Source organism: Leucopleurus acutus (genome assembly GCF_964270905.1).
Source record: "Leucopleurus acutus genome assembly, chromosome: 18".
NCBI classification, from domain to species: Eukaryota; Metazoa; Chordata; class Mammalia; order Artiodactyla; family Delphinidae; genus Leucopleurus; species Leucopleurus acutus.
In genome coordinates, this window is record NC_139160.1 from 63,444,372 (window position 1) to 63,466,144 (window position 21,773).

The 21,773-nt window shown below is 41.0% G+C and overlaps 1 protein-coding gene across 2 annotated transcripts in view; it reads left to right on the forward strand.

The window, feature by feature from the left end:
* GPC6 (glypican 6) overlaps positions 1-21,773 on the forward strand; it is a gene marked incomplete at its 3' end in the record, with an annotated part of 1,078,508 nt that overhangs the window by 948,622 nt on the left and 108,113 nt on the right. For both annotated transcript variants that reach the window (XM_082859519.1, XM_082859520.1), the window contains exon 5: positions 19,261-19,391. In XM_082859519.1, coding sequence (XP_082715645.1) covers positions 19,261-19,391 — 131 coding nt within the window. The remainder of the gene's footprint in view (positions 1-19,260; positions 19,392-21,773) is intronic.

The window sequence follows — 21,773 nt, forward strand, 5'->3', positions numbered from 1 at the left end:
CCCAGCCCCTAGTAAACTCTATCCTACTTTCTATGAATTTGCCTGTGATAAATACCTCATACAAGTGCACTCATACAATATTTGTCCTTTACTGTCTGGCTTATTTAACATGGCATATTGTTTTCCAGGTTTATCCATATAGTAGCATGTATCAGAATTTCATTCCTTTTTATGGCTGAATACTATTCCATTGTGTGAATATACCACATTCTGTTTATCCATTCATCTGTCGATAGACACTTGGGTTGTTTCACCTTTTGACTATTGTGAATAATGCTGCTATGAACATGGGTGTGTGAGAATCTGGGTGAGTCCCTGTTTTCTTAGCACTGTCTTCAACAGCACTGAACCTCAGTGACAGAGTGACCTGTTACATATGTTGTATTAAATTATGCAACATCTGTAAAGGAGAGCTAGGTGCTTCAGAAATGGCTTCTGCCGCTACCGTCTTTGTTGTTGTTGGAACACAGAAGCAGAGCTCAAAGGAGGGGTGCCTAGCTCAGCCCTAGGATTCTGAAATATGTGAGCTGCACTTTGAAGATCAGTTAGGGATAAGCATCATAGGACCTCTAGAGGAAGTGCCTGCAGTCCAAATGCTTAATTAAACAGAAGGATTAGATCTCAGTCTATGCACTTATTTTCCTCCCCCACAAGAATCTGGTGTCCTCCCATCGCTTCTTTTTTCAGCATATTTACTGTTGAGAATATGCATATGCTTTGTATCAGGTACAGTTCTGGGCACTAAGGAATAAAAGATAAATAATCTGTAGTATCTACCATCAAAGAGCGCGAAGTGTAGCAGAAGAGACAGACTGAAAAAGAGATCATTATGCCACCATATGTGAAGGGCAGGGAGAGAGAAAATCAAGGTGCCGTGGGAGCCCAAAGCAGGGAGCTCTCAGAGAGAAGGACTCCAACATCCCTGGTAAAATTTTTGAAAAGTTGTTTGGAATTAATCAAGTACTTGACAGCACACGTTCGCTGATCAGCGTCAGAATGTGACACGGGTGCAAAAAGTAGGACCCAGGAGTCAGAGGACTAGTGTGGATCGTATGGAAAAGAGAGGAGGCCACAAAAGTGAAGGGAGAAACAGAAAGCATGAGTATGAAGGGTGAGGGAAAAGAATAAAACCCACTGAGAAGGAAAACTGAGGAGAGGGAAGTGACAAAGCAAAACAGCACGTGGGGCAAATGACAAGAAAAAGGTTGCTAGAGCGCATCAAGGCTGCTTAACTCATGCTGTGTATGATTTTGTCCATTAGATTTGTAGAAGCCTGTACCATCAATGCAAATGATTTATGTTTCAATGTGGTCTCTCTAGTTTCTTTATATTATTCCCCAAAATGCTGAAGAACATGTTAGCTGAGTTGGAAGGAAAGTTTTTAGGTGATAGTCAGTCACTCCCTTTTTATCATAAATCTATCCTGGAGCCCAACTCTCTCTCCATGCCTGGACAGCCAACTGCTCATAGGACATTTCCACTGAGCGTCTGACTTGTTGTCCTTTTCCTTTGAAATGTGACCCCTCGTTCTCCTACCGTTCCCCATCTGTCATCGTGCTTTTCACTGTCTCCTTGTCTCTGGGCCCTTTTGAATTGCTGCTCCCTCTTCTCTGCTATTCCATCTTCTATTCCACTGACACCGCCCACTCTTTCTTCTCTACTGGACTAATGCCTAGTAATCCTAGCGGGCTTCAAAAACACAGCTCCAGAAGGCTATCTCTGCCCCCCTCTCTCCCTCCCCAGGCTGATTTAAATTCTCTTTCTTTGAGGTTCCGTTGCACTTGGTACCTGTTTCCTGCTTAGCCCTCATCACACTGAATAATAATTGCTAGTGTGCTTGCTTGTCTCTCCATGGGTCTGCAAACATACACATCACAGGCACGCAGTACATGTTGACTGATTAAATGAATGAATAAAGAAAACAGTACTGCATCTTAGCAGTCAACAAAGTCATGAGTTGAGAGTCAGTTCCACTGAGTCTTTCACAGATCATCAATGGCTTAGTTGTTCAAAAGCTTTACTGACATAAAGCGTTAAGTTTCTGACCCATTCATTTTTAATCCCAAGAGTGCTATTCTAAGCATTCTATTTTAAAATTATTTTTCTCAATTTTTCTATATTTTCTATAGTATGGTGATTATCATTAGTTAACCTTTAAAAATAAATTAATACTTTTTAAAGCCCCTCTCTTCTCAGTAAAGAAAAAAATGTAAGGCCAGACCCGGTCTTTTGTGGCCTAGGTGTGTGTGGGAGAAGAGTGGCTAATTTAGGGGAAATGGGGAAGAGGTTGGTAGGTCAGAAAATATTTTGTGATAAAGTTTAGAAAGCATTGACTTCGGAACATTGGATGTAGTTTATTCATATGGGAATCATTACAGATGTTAACTTGGATGTACATGGAATGATGTTGCTAACTGTACAGTCTAATGTGAGCTTTGAGAAACAAATATACGTTATCTGGGTGAAATTTTTTTAAATGTACTTATGAATTCTACATGATAAATATATGCTAAGAAAAAGAGATCGATGTATACAATATAGACGAGTGCAGTAGGCATATCTTTCTGCCAAAAGCCAGAAGGAGTTTATTCAGTAGATATACAGCGGGCTTTCTCAGTAGAGCTGTTAGTCTTAGAATTCTGACCCAATTCCAACAAAGTCATTTCATCCTGCCTGCTTAAATTCCCCTACCGTTGCTGCTCAACACAGAATTCTTCTTCATTTCTCGTCCCATCTGAAGTGTTACTCCATCCTGAAAAACAGCTTCGTGTACCACTCTAAAGGTGACTGCTCTGCCTTGATGAGTGAGGCAATTTTGTTACGTTAAGTGCTTTGGGGAAAAAAGCACTTACAGTGTTCCCGTAGAAATGCAAGCTAATATTACTCAATGAAACTTCCTTTCAGCTGTTGTGCTTCGTGGCATTTTCAAAACGAAGAGACCTTCCCCCACTGCAGCTTATTTATGTGATGTAGTCAAAATGGGCACACTTCCTGAAGGCATCTGGGAATGTGTGTAGAAGAAATAGGAAAGAAACAAATTTAATATAGATGAAGTTAAACAGCTAACAGTAGAGAGGCCAGTGAGGTTGTTAAGTTGCAACTTCAAACCTAGACCTAAACTTCTAAGTAATCAGAAAGAATAGAGAATAATTACATGAGGTATCTTCTGGTGTGTCTTCCATCTCGCTAAATTCTAAATGACCGTTCCAAGAGGTTCTTGGGGTAGGCAAAGGTGTCCCAACTACAGAATTCAGAGCTTCATAGACTTTGGAATAAAATAGTTTTTGCAAATTTATTGAAAATTATTACATGCAGCGTTTAAAAGATAGCCACATTTTTGAAAAGCATAGCAAGCAACACACTGAATATGCATGGATATATCACCCACTGGTTTCTAGAATACATCACCTTGTTTTTTCTTTAAAATCAGTCCCATTCACAGTCTTTTAGTAGCCTCAAAATTATGTTTCTCTTTCTTAAGAAAATCTCTTAGCCTGTTTTCAAGATACATGTTTGCTTTAAAAAACAGTCATATTGGGGCTTCCCTGGTGGTGCAGTGATTGAGAGTCTGCCTGCTGATGCAGGGGACACAGGTTCGTGCCCCGGTCCGGGAAGATCCCACATGCCATGGAGTGGCTGGGCCCGTGAGCCATGGCTGCTGAGCCTGCGCGTCCGGAGCCTGTGCTCCACAACGGGAGAGGCCACAGCAGTGAGAGGCCCGTGTACCGAGAAAAAAAAAAAAAAAAAAAAATATATATATATATATATATGCTCATTATACTTGATCCTTAAATAAAGGACAACTTGAAATCTATCTTAAGTTGATAATCAGAAATAGGGACAAATCAGAGATAGAAACTATATTTATTTTACAATAATGAAAAGTCTGGTAAGAAACCTATAAAGCCAATTATATACAAGAATGGTTACAGAAACTAGAGTGCATTGAAGATATGAAATATCATGCAGCCAATAAAAAGGATGTTTTCATAGAAGAATGAGGGGATACCTAAGTATATGCTATTGAATTGAAAGTAAAGGGTAAACACCACATATATAGTGTGACCCTAAAGTTATGCATATTAGAATTAACACCTGCAAGGAAATACCACAAAATATTATTCATGATGATATCGATCTTGGTAAATTGTAGATGATTGCTATTCTCTTCTTTTTGTTGTTGTTGTTTTGTATTTTCCAAATTTTGTAAAACAAACACACATAGACACTCAGCAGAAATTTCCAATGAGCAGTTGGATGTCTGTGTCCTGGTTACAGAGAGAGTTGGGCCTAGAAAGTAGATTTATGATAAAAAAAAAAAAGGAAAGGAAATAACTTGCCTAAAATCTTTCCTTCCAACTCAGCTACTGTATTCTTCAGCATAAAGAGAAATCTAATAAGAAAAGAGTTACAGCTTTCTGAAAACCAACTCAATGAAGTTACCTTTAATTTTATGCCTGGTGTCCAATATTCCTTCCCCAGTCATACACCCGTTCTAAGGACAGACTATACCACTGCCCTCTCATAATCAACAAGATTACTTTTTTTTTTTTTTTTTTTTTTGCGGTACGCGGGCCTCTCACTGCTGTGGCCTCTCCCGTTGCGGAGCACAGGCTCCGGACGCGCAGGCTCAGCGGCCATGGCTCACGGGCCCAGCCGCTCCGTGGCATGTGGGATCTTCCCGGACCGGGGCACGAGCCCGTGTCCCCTGCATCGGCAGGTGGACTCTCAACAACTGTGCCACCAGGGAAGCCCAACAAGATTACTTTTAATGGTAAGTTCTGGAAAGGCCTAAACACTAAGAGAAGGCTCAGGAAGAGAAACTGTGGGCCCACAGCTTGCAATATGAGGGCCGCTGCCTGAAGTTCCCAAGGTCACTTGTTTGTTTGAAGTAGCCTCGTGAAGGAGCAAGGCCAGAGGAATGCAGCTCTGATGCCCCGGAGCGGACAGTGATTCTCCCCCGTCCCTCCTGTTAGCCTCACACACACGCTCAGGCCACCGACCCGAGACTCAAGCAGCTGCCCTTGGCTAGATTGACAAGTTCAAGGGATTCACAGATGTTAGTTCTGACCTTACTCCAAACAGGACCTGCCCTACCTATCCACAAGCTGAGACCCTGGGCAGGCTCTTCTACCTCTAGCATCTTGGTCCACAGCCTTAATTTAGTTCCCACTGTTGTAGGCCATAAAAATCAAACGAGGGCTTCCCTGGTGGCGCAGTGGTTGAGAGTCCGCCTGCCGATGCAGGGGACGCGGGTTCGTGCCCCGGTCCGGGAGGATCCCACGTGCCGCGGAGCGGCTGGGCCCGTGAGCCATGGCCGCTGAGCCTGCGCGTCCGGAGCCTGTGCTCCGCAGCGGGAGAGGCCACAACAGTGAGAGGCCCGCGTACCGCAAAAATAAATAAATAAATAAAAAATCAAATGAATCTCTAGGCCCAAATGTTGTGAGAACAGTACCAGGCCCGGCCCGTTGAAATGCTAAGTGCTCACTCCCTCTCTGTAATGTAATATGTCCTCTCTCTCCCTCTCCCCCTCCCTCCCCTCTTCTGCTCTTCCCCCCCTTTTCCTCCCTCCTTAGTTGGCACGTGATCTTTATCTTCACCATGGAGTATATTTTGAAGATAACTGTAAGCAAGATGTACAGACAAAGGAAATAACAAAAGTGATCCTACCTTTTCATACGATGTGTCAGAGATAAGAAAAGATGAACTCATCACCTTGTAAAATGAGGTTTTTTCCTTCGTTTTTCAACAATCCAGCTTTTTCTCTTTGGGTCCAGCGACCCGTGATACAGGACACACTGCTCTTTTTTTCATTTTCCTTTTGGTTCACATGGCACTGAGCAACAAAATAATAACAAATATATATTTTTTAATAATACCAGCACACAGACGAGGAGGGGAAAAGGGCTCGCATCGCTTGCTGAATCGCCCACTAATCACTGTGTGCAGACCCAGCAGGGAATTCTGACAACACACCTGACTTTTCATTTATTTATTTTTTATTGGTTCTGGGAGAAGTTTGTGATTCATTCCACGTAGGTTGCGAGGCCTTGTACTACAGGAACAAATTGTCTCTGGGGTGATTTGCTTTATTAACTTTTAGAGCAAAGGAGGGAGGAATAGGAGAATTGCTTTAACTGCAATATGCTGGCAAAAAGTTTGGTCCTTTTTAGTTCATTGACACCTGAAATGTTTTAACTGGTCCTGTTTCTTAATGATACATTGGCTGATTGTCAAGAAGGAGGCAGTAGGATGGCGTCAAAAGAAAGCTGGTTGAAAGACAGAGAACCAGGCAATGGTCACAGCCCTGCCATCTGTGTCCCGCCAAATTCCTAGACCCCTCATAGCGCAGAAACTCGGTGACCTTCTCAGTAAAATAAAAAGGTCGGACTAGATATTGTCCTCCTTTTAGTTAATCTTATTTTTTTATTGATGTATACTCGATTTACAATGTTGTGTTAGTTTCAGGTGTACAGCAAAGTCATTCAGTTATAGATATATTCTTTTTCAGACTCTTTTCCATTATAGGTTATTACAAGATATTAAATATAGTTACCTGTGCTCTATAGTACGTCCTTATTGTTTATTTATTTTATTTTTTTATAATAGATCTTTATTGGAGTATAATTGCTTCACAATACTGTGTTAGTTTCTGTTGTACAAAAAGTGAATCAGCCATATGCATACATATATCCCCATACCCCCTCCCTCTGGAGCCTCCCTCCCACCCTCCCTATCCCACCCCTCTAGGTCATCGCAAAGCACCGAGCTGATCTCCCTGTGCTATGCTGCTGCTTCCCACTAGCTAACTATTTTACATTTGGTAGTGTATATATGTCAATGCTACTCTCACTTTGCCCCAGCTTCCCCCTCCCCGCCATGTCCTCAAGTCCATTCTCTATGTCTGTGTCTTTATTCCTGCCCTGCCACTAGGTTCATCAGCACCATAAGCAAGCTTGAGAAAGAAAAATGGAGCTGGAGGAATCAGGCTCCCTGACTTCAAACTATACTACAAAGCTACAGTAATCAAGACAGTATGATATTGGCACAAAAACAGAAATATAGATCAATGGTACAGGATAGAAATCCCAGAGGTAAACCCACACACATATGGTCACCTAATTTACGAAAAAGGAGGCAAGAACCTACAGTGGAGAAAAGACAGCCTCTTCAATAAGTGGTGCTGGGAAAACTAGACAGCTACATGTAAAAGAATGAAATTGGAACACTATCTAACACCATACACAAAAATAAACTCCAAATGGATTAAAGACCTAAATGTAAGACCAGACACTATAAAACTCTTAGAGGAAAACATAGGAAAAACACTCTTTGACATAAACCACAGCGTGATCTTTTTTGACCCACCTCCCAGAGTAATGGAAATAAAAACAAAAATAAAGAAATGGGACCTAATTAAACTTCAAAGCTTTTGCACAGCAAAGGAAACCATAAACAAGACAAAAAGACAACCCTCAGAATGGGAGAAAATATTTGCAATTGAAACAATAGACAAAGGATTAATCTCCAAATTATACAAACAACTCATGTTTATCTACTTTATATATAGCAGTGTGTACCTGTTAATCCCAAACTCCTAAAGTATCCCTCCCCAACCCTTTCCCCTTTGATAACCATAAGTTTGTTTTCCATGTCTATGAATCTGTTTCTGTTTTGTAAATACATTCATTTGTATCATTTTTTAAAATATTCCACATATAAGCAATATCATACGATATCTGTCTTTCTCTGTCTGACTTACTTCACTTAGTATGATAATCTCTAGGTCCATCCTTGTGGCTGCAAATGGCATTATTTCATTCTTTTTTATGGCTGAGTAGTATTCCATTGTATAGATGTACTACATCTTCTTTATCCATCCATCTGTCGATGGACATTTAGGTTGCTACCTTGCGCTGGCTGTTGTAAATAGTGCTGCTATGAGCATTGGAGTGTGTGTATGTTTTCAAATATTATACTCTTTCAGTGAAAGTTTACAACTTCATGGAGGATGATGAACTCAAACCTTCAGTATTAACTTTGTTGAGAAGTGAAAGGAACCTTCCTCTCCATAAAGATAGAATAATATTAATATAATAATAAGCATTTGCTGTGCTATGTGCCTAGTATTGCATTTAATCCCCACAGTGATGTAGGAAGAGCCCCCGTAATAACAGAGGACACTAAGGATGACAGAGGTTAAATAAATTACCCCAGATCACAGAGCCTGTGACTGGGGTCACTAGACTCCCATGCATGACACACAGCTCATGACCACGCCTCGCCTCCACACTGCCTCTCAGGGAGACCGAGAAGACCATCCATGCTGGTGAGGGATTCAAAATAGCTCAAGTGTGATGTGCAGGTTAATAAAGAGTAAGGAGGAATGTGTGTGCTTTTATAAGCTTGTCAAGGACAATTCAGGATCATGGTACCCACTTTGAAAGAACAGGGTCTCTAAGGGAGGTTTAGGCAGAAGGGTAATTGCAGCAAAGAATAAGAAAAATCTTAGATAGGACCAAAATGTGTTATCTTTATCATCTAGGTTTTCTCTTTTAATATTCTCTTTGAAAGTGGTGGAGGGCTTCCCTGGTGACGCAGTGGTTGAGCGTCCGCCTGCCGATGCAGGGGACGCGGGTTCGGGCCCCGGTCCGGGAAGATCCCACATGCCGCGGAGCGGCTGGGCCCATGAGCCATGGCCGCTGAGCCTGCGCGTCCGGAGCCTGTGCTCCGCAACGGGAGAGGCCACAACAGTGAGAGGCCCGCGTACCGCAAAAAAAAAAAAAAAAAAAAAAGTGGTGGAGCGCTTGGAATTTAATAAGTAAGTAAAATATTGGGTAAACACGTTGATACTATCTGAGCAATATCAATGCTTGTGTAATAGATGGAGTGAGAGAGGACAAAGATTTTGGGTTCAGTGGCTGCTGTTTACATTGAATGATTTGCTTTCCTTCTTTGGGTCTAGTTTCCTAAAAAGTACACTGGTTGGTCCAAATCAACCCACTAGATTCCAAAACCCTGTAGAAGACTTTAGGGATATAAAGATAAAGATGTACTTCTTCTCTCAGAGAGATCTTTAGGAACTCCTTACCTCTTAAATTCTGTGACCCATCATCAAGGTGAAGACTAATAGGTTGTTGTGAATTATTTGAACATTCCTAGCTACAAATGACATAAAAAATTATTCATATGAAGAATCAGCAATAAACATTTAAATAAAGGGTTATGGTTGGTACTCTACACTTTGATGTCCATCAAATTCATGATTTACAAGGCCCACCCTTTCTGGCTTGTGATGTAACCAGACATCTCAAAGATATAACATAGCAGTGAGATGAGGCTTATGTGCATATATTATATTTTTATGAAATGCAATGCATTATTCTACTAAAAAGAAACCATCTGAAAATGAGTCCTGTAGATTCCAATTTCTGTACTGTGCTAGGAATACTAGTGAATTCTTTTTCTCCCACAATTTGCATTTTCTCTTACAGTGTGGAAGCAAAATAAGCCTCTTTGTTTGCACTGGTTTCAGAATTAAATTAGTTTGTATATTTGTTCTCTCCTCCTCTTCCTGGATTTGGTTTCAAAGTAAACAGTTATTTTCATTAAATTCTCTTTTATTTGGATTTAGCTCTTTAGTTACTGGACTTATTCTGGGTGGCTGTCCCTGTTTTATTTTTCACTAAGGTATCCGTTCACAGTTTTAAATGGCATTTAATTGGTTCACTTCCATTTTCTATTATTTACCTCACTCTGTGGTACTATGATTTCTTTAGCTAGATCTCACCCCTGCCATGGTCTGATATTTTAAAGGTATTTTTTTAAGTCCTTAAATGCCATACGGGGTTGGTAAGATAGGAAAAGTTTACTGAAGGAAGTATCCAGGGTAGAATCATCTCCTGTGTAGAAACGGAAGAAACGCAAAGTTGAACTTAATCAAAACTTCCGGAAAATGGGGCTTCCCTGGTGGCGCAGTGGTTGAGAGTCCGCCTGCCGATGCAGGGGACACGGGTTCGTGCCCCGGTCTGGGACGATCCCACATGCCGCGGAGCGGCTAGGCCTGTGAGCCGTGGCCGCTGAGCCTGCGCGTCCGGAGCCTGTGCTCCGCAACGGGAGAGGCCACAACAGTGAGAGGCCCGCGTACTGCAAAAAGAAAATAAATAAATAAATAAATAATTTAGCAAATATTAAGTGCTATGAAGAATAAAGCAATCGGATAAGAGTGACTGGGAGTTGATAAGGTAGTTAGAGAAGGTCTTTCTGAGAAGTATCAGTTGGGTAGAGACCTAAGGAAAATAAGAGGCTGAGGAATAAACAGTAAGTACAAAGGCCCTGGTGCAGGAGAGGGTCTGGCCTGTATTCAAGGAACACAAGGAAGCTAGTGAGCGATAATATGCTTGATAATAGATTAGGTCACAGAGGTGGAAAGGAGAAAGCCTATACAAATATGATGCAAGATCAAAAAAATTTAAACAAATGATCGGTAAATTTGACTATAAAAAGTTTAAAATTTCTGCATAGCAAAAACTACCATGAACAAAGTCAAAAGATAAACAGCAACTTGGGGGAACATGGTAATTCATGTCACCCAAGGGCTGGTATCTTTAATGTATTTTTTTGTAAAGAAATTTTCTTTATATCAATATGAAACAATAATCCAACAGAAAAATAAGTGACCAAAGAAAATGAAGAGAAAAAGCAATTGTAATGCCTTTTAAACATATTAAAGGATGTTCAACCTTACTTATAATGAGGGAAATTCAAGTTAAAACCACACTGGGATGCAATTTCTTACCCTATCAGATTGGCAAGGATCCAAGCATTTGATCTTAACGCCATCTAAAAGTTTGAGCCTTAGAGAGCCAGACACAGTCATGTGTTGCTCTTGGGAATGTAAACAGGTACAGCCTTTACAGGGAAAGCTTCAGCGCTAACCATCAACATTTTAAACACCCATATCTTTGACCCAGGAGTTTGACTTGTAAGATTTTATCCAGCAAATTTCTCTGCACGCATGCTAAATGAATTATGTACAAGGATATTCACTGTGACGTTATTTGTAATGGCAGGAAGCCACAGGACATGTTGAGTAGTGAGAAATGAATTAGAAGGGGGGGGTGGAGTCTGATTATGAGTCTCTTTTTAAACTTGAACCTTTGGAAGTTCTTGGGCAGGTAAAATGAGAACAGGCTGTGTTTAGAGCAACTTGTGTGTCATTGATTTCAGGTCGGATTGGGTACGTGTGGGATCTTGGTGACAACTTCAGTGTCATCCAAAGAGTTCTGAGGGCACTCAGTGGGGGTTGCCAGGGGTGGTCATAGGCGGAGCTGCCAAGGGGGCAGAGACCAGCTTATGAAAGGCCTTTCTTATGCCGGGCTAAGAGGTTCACACTTTACCCTGAAGGCACTGGCAACCTTTAGAGCAAGACGGTGACCTCATCAGATTTGCATTTTTAAAAGACAGCTCTGCTGGCAACGTCAGGAAAGAGATTACAGAACAGCAAAGCCAGACGTGTGGAGAGTGATTAGTGTGAAGAATAAAAAATATAGTCCGGAGAGAGATACATATTCTGCCTGTTCGGCTGTTCTTATGAATCAAAATTCTACAAGTGAAAATGTCTTCACTGTAGAATTGCCTTAAAAATCAAAAACAAAACAAATTTTTTAAACGCTGTCATTTTGGTGGTTTCAGGGAGGAAGACATTTGTTAAAATGTATTAAATTGCACACTTTAATATGTGCAGCTTGTGTTACATCAGTTCTAGACCTACGGGGCTGTAAATTTTTTTAATTGAAATCGTCATTAATAAGAAAAAACAAAAGAGACTCTAAAAAGGGTGTGGACCTTCTGACTGGGGAAGTTCAGATTCTCTACTCTCAGGGCTATACTTTCTCCTGGTTATTCAGGTCCCGTCTGCCTGCTGCTGTGCGTATCCCTCAGTCCCCCTAGCTGGGCTCTCTTTCCAGGCCTCTCCTGAAACTCGGTCCTGTCCAAGATCTCACGAGCATTTTAATTAATTGATTTGAATGAAAGCAAAGGTCATGTATACTCCGTGTGCCCATCACCAGAAAGCTACAGTGCAAAGCAGAGCCTTCTAATACTTCCATGTCATGATAGGCTCATAAAAGAGCCTGCATATAAACACTGAAGCAGGATTTCTAGTAGTAGTAGTAGTATTGATGGGTAACTGGGTGCCAGTGAGTGAATTTACCACGGTGCTTTTTAAATTGCTTGATTTTTTTTTTTTAATGCTTTTGTCTGCTTCTCTGTGGGAAAAATACCTTGGTTAAGCTAAAACAATGGTGCTGCAGGTTTAAGAACGAGTAAGCATTGCCTCTAAAGGAAAGCAAAGTGGGCACTATGGACTTCTGATAAAACAAGCAACTAGATTGTGCTTATAGATTTCATTTTTCAAAGAGTAGATTATTAGGACAAATTTAAAAGACTTAATGAGAACTCTGAAAGGACATGTTATTATCTTAATTCAAACTTCCCTCAAAGAAAGAAAAAACTTTTTTTAATATTCATGTATTTCATCTTTGTCAGTTCAAAAAGATTCTAAACGTCATGAAGTTGGCAGCCGTGGACTGCTTCTGTGCCAACACCACCCACAAATACATAGTGACGCAGTGACACTCTTTGGCACATAACAAATATTCGTTAGGTTAAGTTGAGTTTATTTCAATTGAATTTTCATTTTTTTCCAGCTTTATCATGATGTAATTGACATATAACATTGCGTAAGTTTAAGGTGTACAACATAGTGATTTAATACACGGATATGTAGCAAAATAATTATCACAACAAAGTTAACACATCCATCACTTCACACAGTTAGCATCTGTGTGTGTGTTTAGATGTGGCGAGAACTTTTGAGATTTACTTTCTTAGCAACTTCCAAGTATTCAATACAGTTTTGTTAAGTATAGTCACCAGGCTGTACACCACATCCCCAGGACTCATTCATATAACTGGAAGTTTGTACCTTTTGACCACCTCAATCCATTCACCCCACCCTCAATCCGCAATTGAATTTCCAAAGTTATTTCTACTCTATTGTTACTTACAAAGAAGATTAATAATATCTCTCTCTCTTTTTTTTTTTTTTTTGCGGTACGCGGGCCTCTCACTGTTGTGGCCTCTCCCGTTGCGGAGCACAGGCTCTGGACGCGCAGGCTCAGCGGCCATGGCTCACGGGCCCAGCCACTCCGCGGCATGTGGGATCTTCCCGGACCGGGGCACGAACCCGTGTCCCCTGCATCGGCAGGCGGACTCCCAACCACTGCGCCACCAGGGAAGCCCCAATAATATCTCATTTTTTTTTAAAGTGTTTCTCTTCTTGCCTCCCCTAAAAAACATTTTGAAAATCATTCTCTTCCAGGTTAAAATCGATAGTATTCAACCATGTCATTTCTGATTTTACATCTCCTTTTTTCAAAAAATAAATTTAGAAGATATATCTAATCATGTGAAATCCTACTTAATATTTATATCCTAGAGGAACAAAACCTTCGGGAATCCCTGCAGCAATATAGTTTTAATCCAGTGCCATCCAGAGATCAGAGAGAACGTCTGGTTTTTTGTGTCAGAGCCTTTGCTCTTCATAAAGTCAAGTACTTAGAGAAAAGTCCAGATCTTTACCTTCTTCCAGACCTGCCCTCTACCTCCCTCTCTCTCGTGCTCGCATCCCAGGAGAAACATATCTGAATCTGAGGCTAGCTGCTGTGCATTCGGTGTACTGTAATGCTGTATCCAAACACAGTGCAGGCTTAGAACAGTCCTTTTTGTATGTTCCCTTTAGGGCAACGTTTTATTTTTTCCTGACAATTACAGTGGTTGGAAACAGGGGTTACGTCAATAATGTTAAATTTGTCAAATATTAATTGACTAGGGTTCTGAATAATTTGAGTCCTGTCAAATAAATTATAGGAAAAATATCTGAGTATTTTGTAAATATGGTAATTTGGCTGCTCCAGTTTTCTATTGCTACAAAATAAATTATCCCCAAATTTAGCAGTTTAAAATAACAGCCATAGTAGTGTAAACCACAGTACAGTGGATCAGGAATTTGGGAAGACTCAGCTGGCTGATTCTTCTGCCCCATGTGGTGTTGACTGGGGTCACCAGGTGGTAATCAGCTGGCAGATGGGCTGGTCTAAATGGCCTCACTCACACGTCTGGCACCCTGGCAGGAGTCTCAGTCCATTGGAGCTGCTAAAACAAAAGTATCATAGACTGAGTGGCTTAAACAGAAAACATTTACCTCTCACAGTTCTGAATGCTGGGAAGTCCTAGATCAAGGCAGATTCTGTGTCTGGTGAAGCCTGCTTCCTGATCCACAGATTGCCATCCTCTCACTGTGTCCTCACATGACGGAAAGGACCAGGGAGCTCTCTGGGTCTCTTTGATAAGGGCACTAATCCCATTCATGAGGGCTCAGCCCTCATGCCATAATCACCTCTCAAAGGCCCTACTTCCAAATACCTTGGGGATTAGGTTTCAACACATAAATTACGGTGAGGACACAAATATTTTGTTCATTACAGCAAGGGTGACCAGAAATCTGGGCCCAGCAGGGACTGTTCCCTGGAGTGCCTGTATGTGGCCAGCCCAGCATGACGATCTCAGAGTAGAGTCTCACAAGAGAGAAAGTAGAAGCTGAAGTGTCTTTAACTACCTGCTCTGGAAACTGACAGCATCCCTTCCACTGTATGCTAATAGTCACAGCAGTGACCGAGCCCACCCAGATTCAAGGGGATGGGACATAAACCCCACCTCTCAATGGGAAGTGAGTCAAAGACTTTGTAGTGATCTTTAATGGGCAAAGGGACCCATTGTGAGAAAATAATACAGTTTTGTATCTCTCGGTAATGAACTCATCCATCAAAAAGCAGTTATTATCAAAACATTAACATACAAAAGAACACCAGCTATACATCTTAAAGTCATCCTTGTGCCTTCTACTCCCTTACTCCCCACATCAATTGCTGGCAATACTTCCACCAAAATATCTTGCCAGTTGGTCATCTCCTTTCTGCTTCCACTGCCCAGAGATAGTGCCTTATAGTAGCTAACCTTTCTTGTATGCCAGGCATTGCGCTAACTACTTTACAAGAACCATCTCATTTGATTTCCTAATGTACCGCGATTAGGTAGAGATTGTCATAATCTCTACTAAATAGATGAAGAAAATGGGCCTCTGTGTATTAAGTGACACATATTATCTCTCAGGCATTTAGTGGACAAACCCAAATGGAAACCCAGGCACCTGAGTCCATCTCACCAGAGTCAGGTTTCCTCACTCCTGACCAGAAAGTGCATGCTGATGTGGGCAGAATGCCTTGACCCAGAGGTGTAGCTTTACCTGCAGGCTTTGAGGGGACACCTTCTTGCTGAGCTGCTATATGTGTCTCTGGTATGCTAACAGGGCCATCCCATCTCTCTGTGCATCAGAACCTCATGCTGAGATACCAGTTACTTCTAATCCATCCAAATGTCATTCTGCATTTAGAAACAAAAGTTATGTATACTGCTTGAGCAAGACAGTAGTCCTTTGCTTAAAGAGAAACAAAACGTGGACAACACAGGAGATATGTATAGAAAGGACCAGCTGATCATTAGCTGACATACTAGAACTGCCCTGGTTTAATTGGCAATAGATAACAGCTCCAAGAGCACAGTTAAAAATAAAGTTCCAAATATTTCAAAATGTAAATGGCAGGAAGATAATTAAGATAGCGCAGGATGGCAGCCTCTGGAGGAAATTATGGCCGTTGTTGTGACTTAACTGGTTTCAGAGAAACTTACTGACTACCGCCTTGGTGTCATAAAAGTATTCTGTGTTTGCTTTGGAAGGAGGGAGAGGCATGGCTTCCCCCAGCCCTAAAGGAGAGAAGAGGTTCTCCTGACACCTGGGGAGCTTAACTGGTGACAGACTTGCCCAGCAGGTGGGAGGCAAACTGGCCAAGCAGGGATGCGCTTCTCTGCTCAGTGGACGCAGATGGACCACACACACCCTCTTGCCATCTGGGGTCTGGGGTCCGAGGAAGAGCCACCATCCGCTTGCAGGCCTGTTCCAAGTCCCAGGGCTGAGGACTCTGGCCTTCCACTGCCACTTTCTCACCTTGTAATGTGTCTAAACTAGATTCCTAAAGGCAGTTGCTGTGAGCATGACCCTTTATAGTGGAAATGCAAAATATTAGAGGAATTTTCTGAAAAGCTGCTTTTCTTTTTGTGACCCTGGGGGATCCAGTCACGTACATTTAGAACAATGGAACAGGGGAATCGATGGAGGGGAGGGATGGTTATGTTATAAGAAGACATGTATTTTTTTTCTACTTATGGTCGTCGATATACCAGTTATTTGTGTAGGTTTATCTGGCCTTCTATCAATTAACTTATTCTCACAAAAAACTTTGAGTTGGAAAAATATGAGCCCAGAAAACCACTATTTACGTCCCTCTGCCAGCCTTCCTCTCATGCTAACCAAAGCCCTGCGTATGGCTATAGTCAGTGCGTACATGTGCTTCTATCCAAATGTTTCCCACACAGTTTTATCTGAGCTTTTCCAGGAATTAGAAGAATGCATGTATTTCTTTATAAAAGCAATATAGTGCTTCAATATATTGGGGTACGTTTATACTAGTTAATGATTTATCAACAGGTAGTTTGATTGATTAATAAGAACTTCTGTAGTTGATCAGCACAGAGTCATTACTATTCTTTGTGTGTTTGGGGGGGGGGGGTAAAAAAACACATAACATGAAATCCACCCTCTTAACAAATGTTTAAGCATACAATACAGTATCGTTAACTGCATGCACATTACTACTCTTAACGATGGTTCTGAGGTTTTGAGCCGATCTATATTGGCCTTTGAGTCTTCAAAGGAGACTCTAACTTTACTTATTAAAGTGATTTTTTAGTGTATTTTTAAAAAATTAAACCAGATAGCTTAAAGTAGCATATTCCGACTGGTGATTTAAATTAAAAGAAAAATAAAGACATATATCTACATCTAAAAATGTATCACCTTAAATGAGTTTGTATAACAAAGCAAATGAATTGAGATAAAGAATGGAAATTCAGGGCCAACCAATTTGAGTAAATGTGGCCATTTGATTACACGTTTAAGATACAGGACCATCAGTAGGATGGCCATTTTCCAAGGCCAAGCAGGCAACTTCTTGGGAGAGGGTCACCCTTTTCATGGTTGGAGTCAAAAAAGAAGAGCTGAGTTTGCAGACCCCAGAAGCTAAAAGGTGAGCTCTGTGGTGGGAGAGGAACAGGGAACCAAAAGATTGAAATCACCAAAGAGAAGTTCCTTGACTTTGGGATACGAATCGAACAGCTTTTTGCCAGACTTATTGGAATGTCCGGTAGAGAAGGGACTGTTTTAATTTAAAGAAGAGAACCTTCTCAGAGATATTTTAGACCCCATCATTTCCAACTGTGACAGTCTGCTGAGTCCTTCTGATCCAACCCAAAGCTTGTCCTTTTTGCCCAGAGCACTCCTGCCTACAGACTTCCGGTAGAGCTAATGTTATTACTACCCGCAACTCAACCCGTTCGTGTTGGATAAATATACTGTGATAGACCAGTACTCTTTGTATAATGATTTATGCAAATACTTGTCTAAAACACACAATTAAGTATCCCGTAGTTATCAGTTCCTTTAGCTGCATTTGTTGGACAATTCCATAGGACCAATTCTTTTTCCTGTACAAAGATTCCTTGTTCTTCTAGCAGAATACACCCGTCTAGAGAAACTTGCTTATTCATCATAATTAATCTTCATCAAAAAGCCTGTTGGAGAGTCTAACAGTAAAGGGGATTATTTTTTATAAATACACAACATAGATAGAAAGATATAAAAGAAACAGCACAGCTCTCAGGCCACCTTTTAAAACCTTAAAGGAGAAAACATCTTTAATATGATGATTTTAGTTATATTTAGATTAGTTAAAGGCAAATTACTTTGTTAACCATTTAATTCTTCAATCACATTAGCCACATTTCAAGTTTCAATAGCCACATTTTCATCATCACAGAAAGTTCTAGTTGTCAGTCCTGGTGGAGACAAGTTACCAAACTATGTCCTGGATGCTAAGAACAAAACTGGGCCAGTTTGCAGAGGAATGGGCATATTGCCTCGCATGCTACTCACCGTAGACACCGGGAGACGCTTCATCCCAGGTCCCTTTTATGCACCTCTCTAATCTGTGGCCCAGTAAGCTCAGAGATTTTTCCAACAGCCATCCAGCTGCTTAGTGGCAGGGTTGGGAACCCAGGGCAACTCACTCCTAATTCACAGCTCTTGCCTCCATATCACTATTAGCATCTTCTCCAGAAAACTAAAGCTTCCCAAGCAGTACTTTAGTTCAGTTCAATATAATTTCATAGACATTTCTTGCAAGCTTACAATGCAATAGGCACCATAATAAGCCTTGAATATGCAAAACCAAGTAAGAGAAGTTTCTCTATTCCCAGAGTGTGTCAAAGTGTTAAAAACACAAAGGCTAGTGGGAAGCAGCTGCGTAGCACAGGGAGATCAGCTCAGTGGTTTGTGACCGCCTGGAGGGGTGGGATAGGGAGGGTGGGAGGGAGGGAGACGCAAGAGGGAAGAGATACGGGAACATATGTATATGTATAACTGATTCACTTTGTTATAAAGCAGAAACTAACACACCATTGTAAAGCAATTATATTCCAATAAAGATGTAAAAAACAAACAAACAAACAAAAAACAGAAGGGCATGCTAGGTAGAGTGACAGCACCAAGCAGGGACAGGTCTGTCCTTCTTGGGAAATCCAGAAATGCTTCATACACGCAGATATGCTTAAATTGGGTCTTGACGATAGAGCATCCCCCAAACTCTCACGTTTACACGTCTTCAATATTCTCAGTTTTCTCCATACTCCGGAAGAAAAGAGGTTAACTCCACTTTTGAACCTGACCTGATTTTTCTTTAACTTCACTTGAAAGAGTTAGGTATATTCAACTCTCTTAATTTGAACTTATTTTCTCATTTTCAGGCCTGGTTCTATATATGTAAAATAATTTTAAGCCTTCAAATGAAATGAAATAAAATACTCCTGTAAGACTGAGTCATCAATTCCATTTTGAACTACATAAAAGCAAATACAGAATTTGAATGAGTGGTCATTTTTCAGCCGGTCATGTGGGAAATGTTTAAACGCAGGTTAGAAGCTGGGGTTCCCAGTTCTCAAATAAATCACGTTCCTGTGTTTTAACAGATGCAATGCTCTTGGTGGCAGAGCGACTGGAAGGACCATTCAACATTGAGTCGGTCATGGACCCAATAGACGTCAAGATCTCTGAAGCCATCATGAACATGCAAGAGAACAGCATGCAGGTGTCTGCAAAGGTATTTGCCTTAGTCATTTGTCTGCTAATAAAGAAAGTGCAGTAATCTGAAACTGAAGTAACTGGATATGTCGGCCAGGATTATAGATTCTAATACCTTGTCCGTGAGCTTTTCCTCTCCCGTGACAAGTTTGCTACTTCATTATAACTGTCTAACAAAATGGCATTGAGAAAGGAAGGAAGCTTTTAGTTTGCAGTTAATCATGAAGACATTATTGGCTGCTAAAAAGTGTTGGAGAGCCCCAAGTATATTGACTAATCCCTCACATTTGTGAGCCATTTGGGGGGAATTTTCTTTTCGATGGTTGAAATTTCTGCACACCCTCTCCCTGTTCTCACTCTCTAGGAACTTCTAATTACGTCTTCAGCTGCACAGACCAGGCACATGTTCTCTGTGTTTGCTTGTAAATTTTTAAACATTCCATCTGACTTCCTTTTGTAAGGCTATAATGGAACCCTCATTAATGAATCTTCAGAGGAAAACACCCCTTTGGATGAAGTCAAACACACATTTTTAAAAATAGTATATTTTTATAAATCCAAAGAGACGGAGATTCTGGGTTTGCAGCTGCAGAACACAAATATCAGAAGTACAATTTTTTTAAATTTTTAAAAAATTTTTATTGGAGTCTAGTTGATTTACAACGTTATACTAGTTTCAGGTGTACAGCAAAGTGAATCAGTTATACATATACATATATACGCTCTTCTTAAAATTATTTTCCCATATAAGCCATTACCAAGTATTGAGTAGAGTTCCCTATGCTATACAGTAGGTTCTTATTAGTTATCTATTTTATACATAGTAGTGTGTATATGTCCATCCCAGTTTCCAATTTATCCCTCCCACCCTTACCCCCTGGTAACCATAAGTTTGTTTTCTACATCTGTGACTCTGTTTCTGTTTTGTAGGTAAGTTCATTTGTACCCCTTTTTCAGATTCCACATATAAGTGATATCATATGATATTTGTCTTTCTCTGTCCGCTGACTTCACGCAGCATGACAATCTCTAGGTCCACCCGTGTTGCTGCAGATGGCATTATTTAATTCTTTTTGATGGCTGCGTAATATTCCATTGTATATATGTACCACATCTTCTTCATCCATTCATCTGTCAATGGACATTTAGGTTGTTTCCATGTCCTCAGAATGGGAGAGAATATTTGCAAACAATGTGACCGACAAGGGATTAATCTCCCAAATATATAAACTGCTCAGGCAGCTCAATATCAAAAAACAAACCAATCAAAAAATAGGTGGAAGATCTAAATAGACATCTCTCCAAAGAAGACATACAGATGGCTAAAAAGCACATGAAAAGATGCTCAACATCACTAATTATTAGAGAAGTGCAAATCCAAACTACAATGAGGTATCACCTCACACCAGTTAGAATGGGCATCATCAGAACATCTACAAACAACAAATGCTGGAGAGGGCGTGGAGAAAAGGGGACCCTCTTGCACTGTTGGTGGGAATGTAAGTTGATACGGCCACTACGGAGAACAGTACGGAGGTTCCTTAAAAAACTAAAAATAGAATTACCATATGACCCAGCAATCCCACTACTGGGCATACACCCAGAGAAAACCGTAATTCAAAAAGACACATGCACCCCAATGTTCATTGCAGCCCTATTCACAGCAGCCAGGACCTGGACCTGCACAATTTTTATTTGTCCCCACCCAGCTGAGAATAAATAGGACCTTCCTTAAGCAAAATTTAGAAGTTTGCAGTGAGTCTCTGGCCTTTTCCTTCATCGCCCCTTTTATCCACACGGATGACTACACAGTGCCCTTCTGTTCTTTCCACCAGTCTCCCTGTCCTGAAACACTAACCAAATCTGCATCAGGCCTTTCAACCTGATGACGGAGTGACTGCATTTTAATTGAAAGTCATTCACACAAAAATATGTCAGGCAAAGAGTTACGTGTTTAGCTTTCTTCAATGTTTAAAATCCTTTGTGGAAAAGATTTCACGTATAATCAAAGAGAAGGAGACAGGTGGTAGGGAGAAATTGCCGGGCAGAAATAAATCCATGGAATCTGACTAGGTCTCCTTGGCTAAGTATGAATCAAACTAGCTTTGGGCTGAAAGTAGGGTGGGAAAGAATCTGGCCTGGGCCCCTTCCTCTCTCTCCTCGGGAGACAGATGGGCTGAGAGTTTCACAGGCCTGGTTTCGGGTTTTAGTGAGCTTGGGTTAGCCTGCGTAAAGAAGTATACTCCAAGGTGCTATCACCTATTGGGGAAATAGCACATTTGGGAGTTGCATGAAAAGCCATTTTCTTTCTTTCCCATGAAAGAAAAGCCGTTATCTATCCCTCTCAAATCTATTGCCTAGAAACCAATTAATGTTGTTTTGAGAGGCCAAATATCCCAGC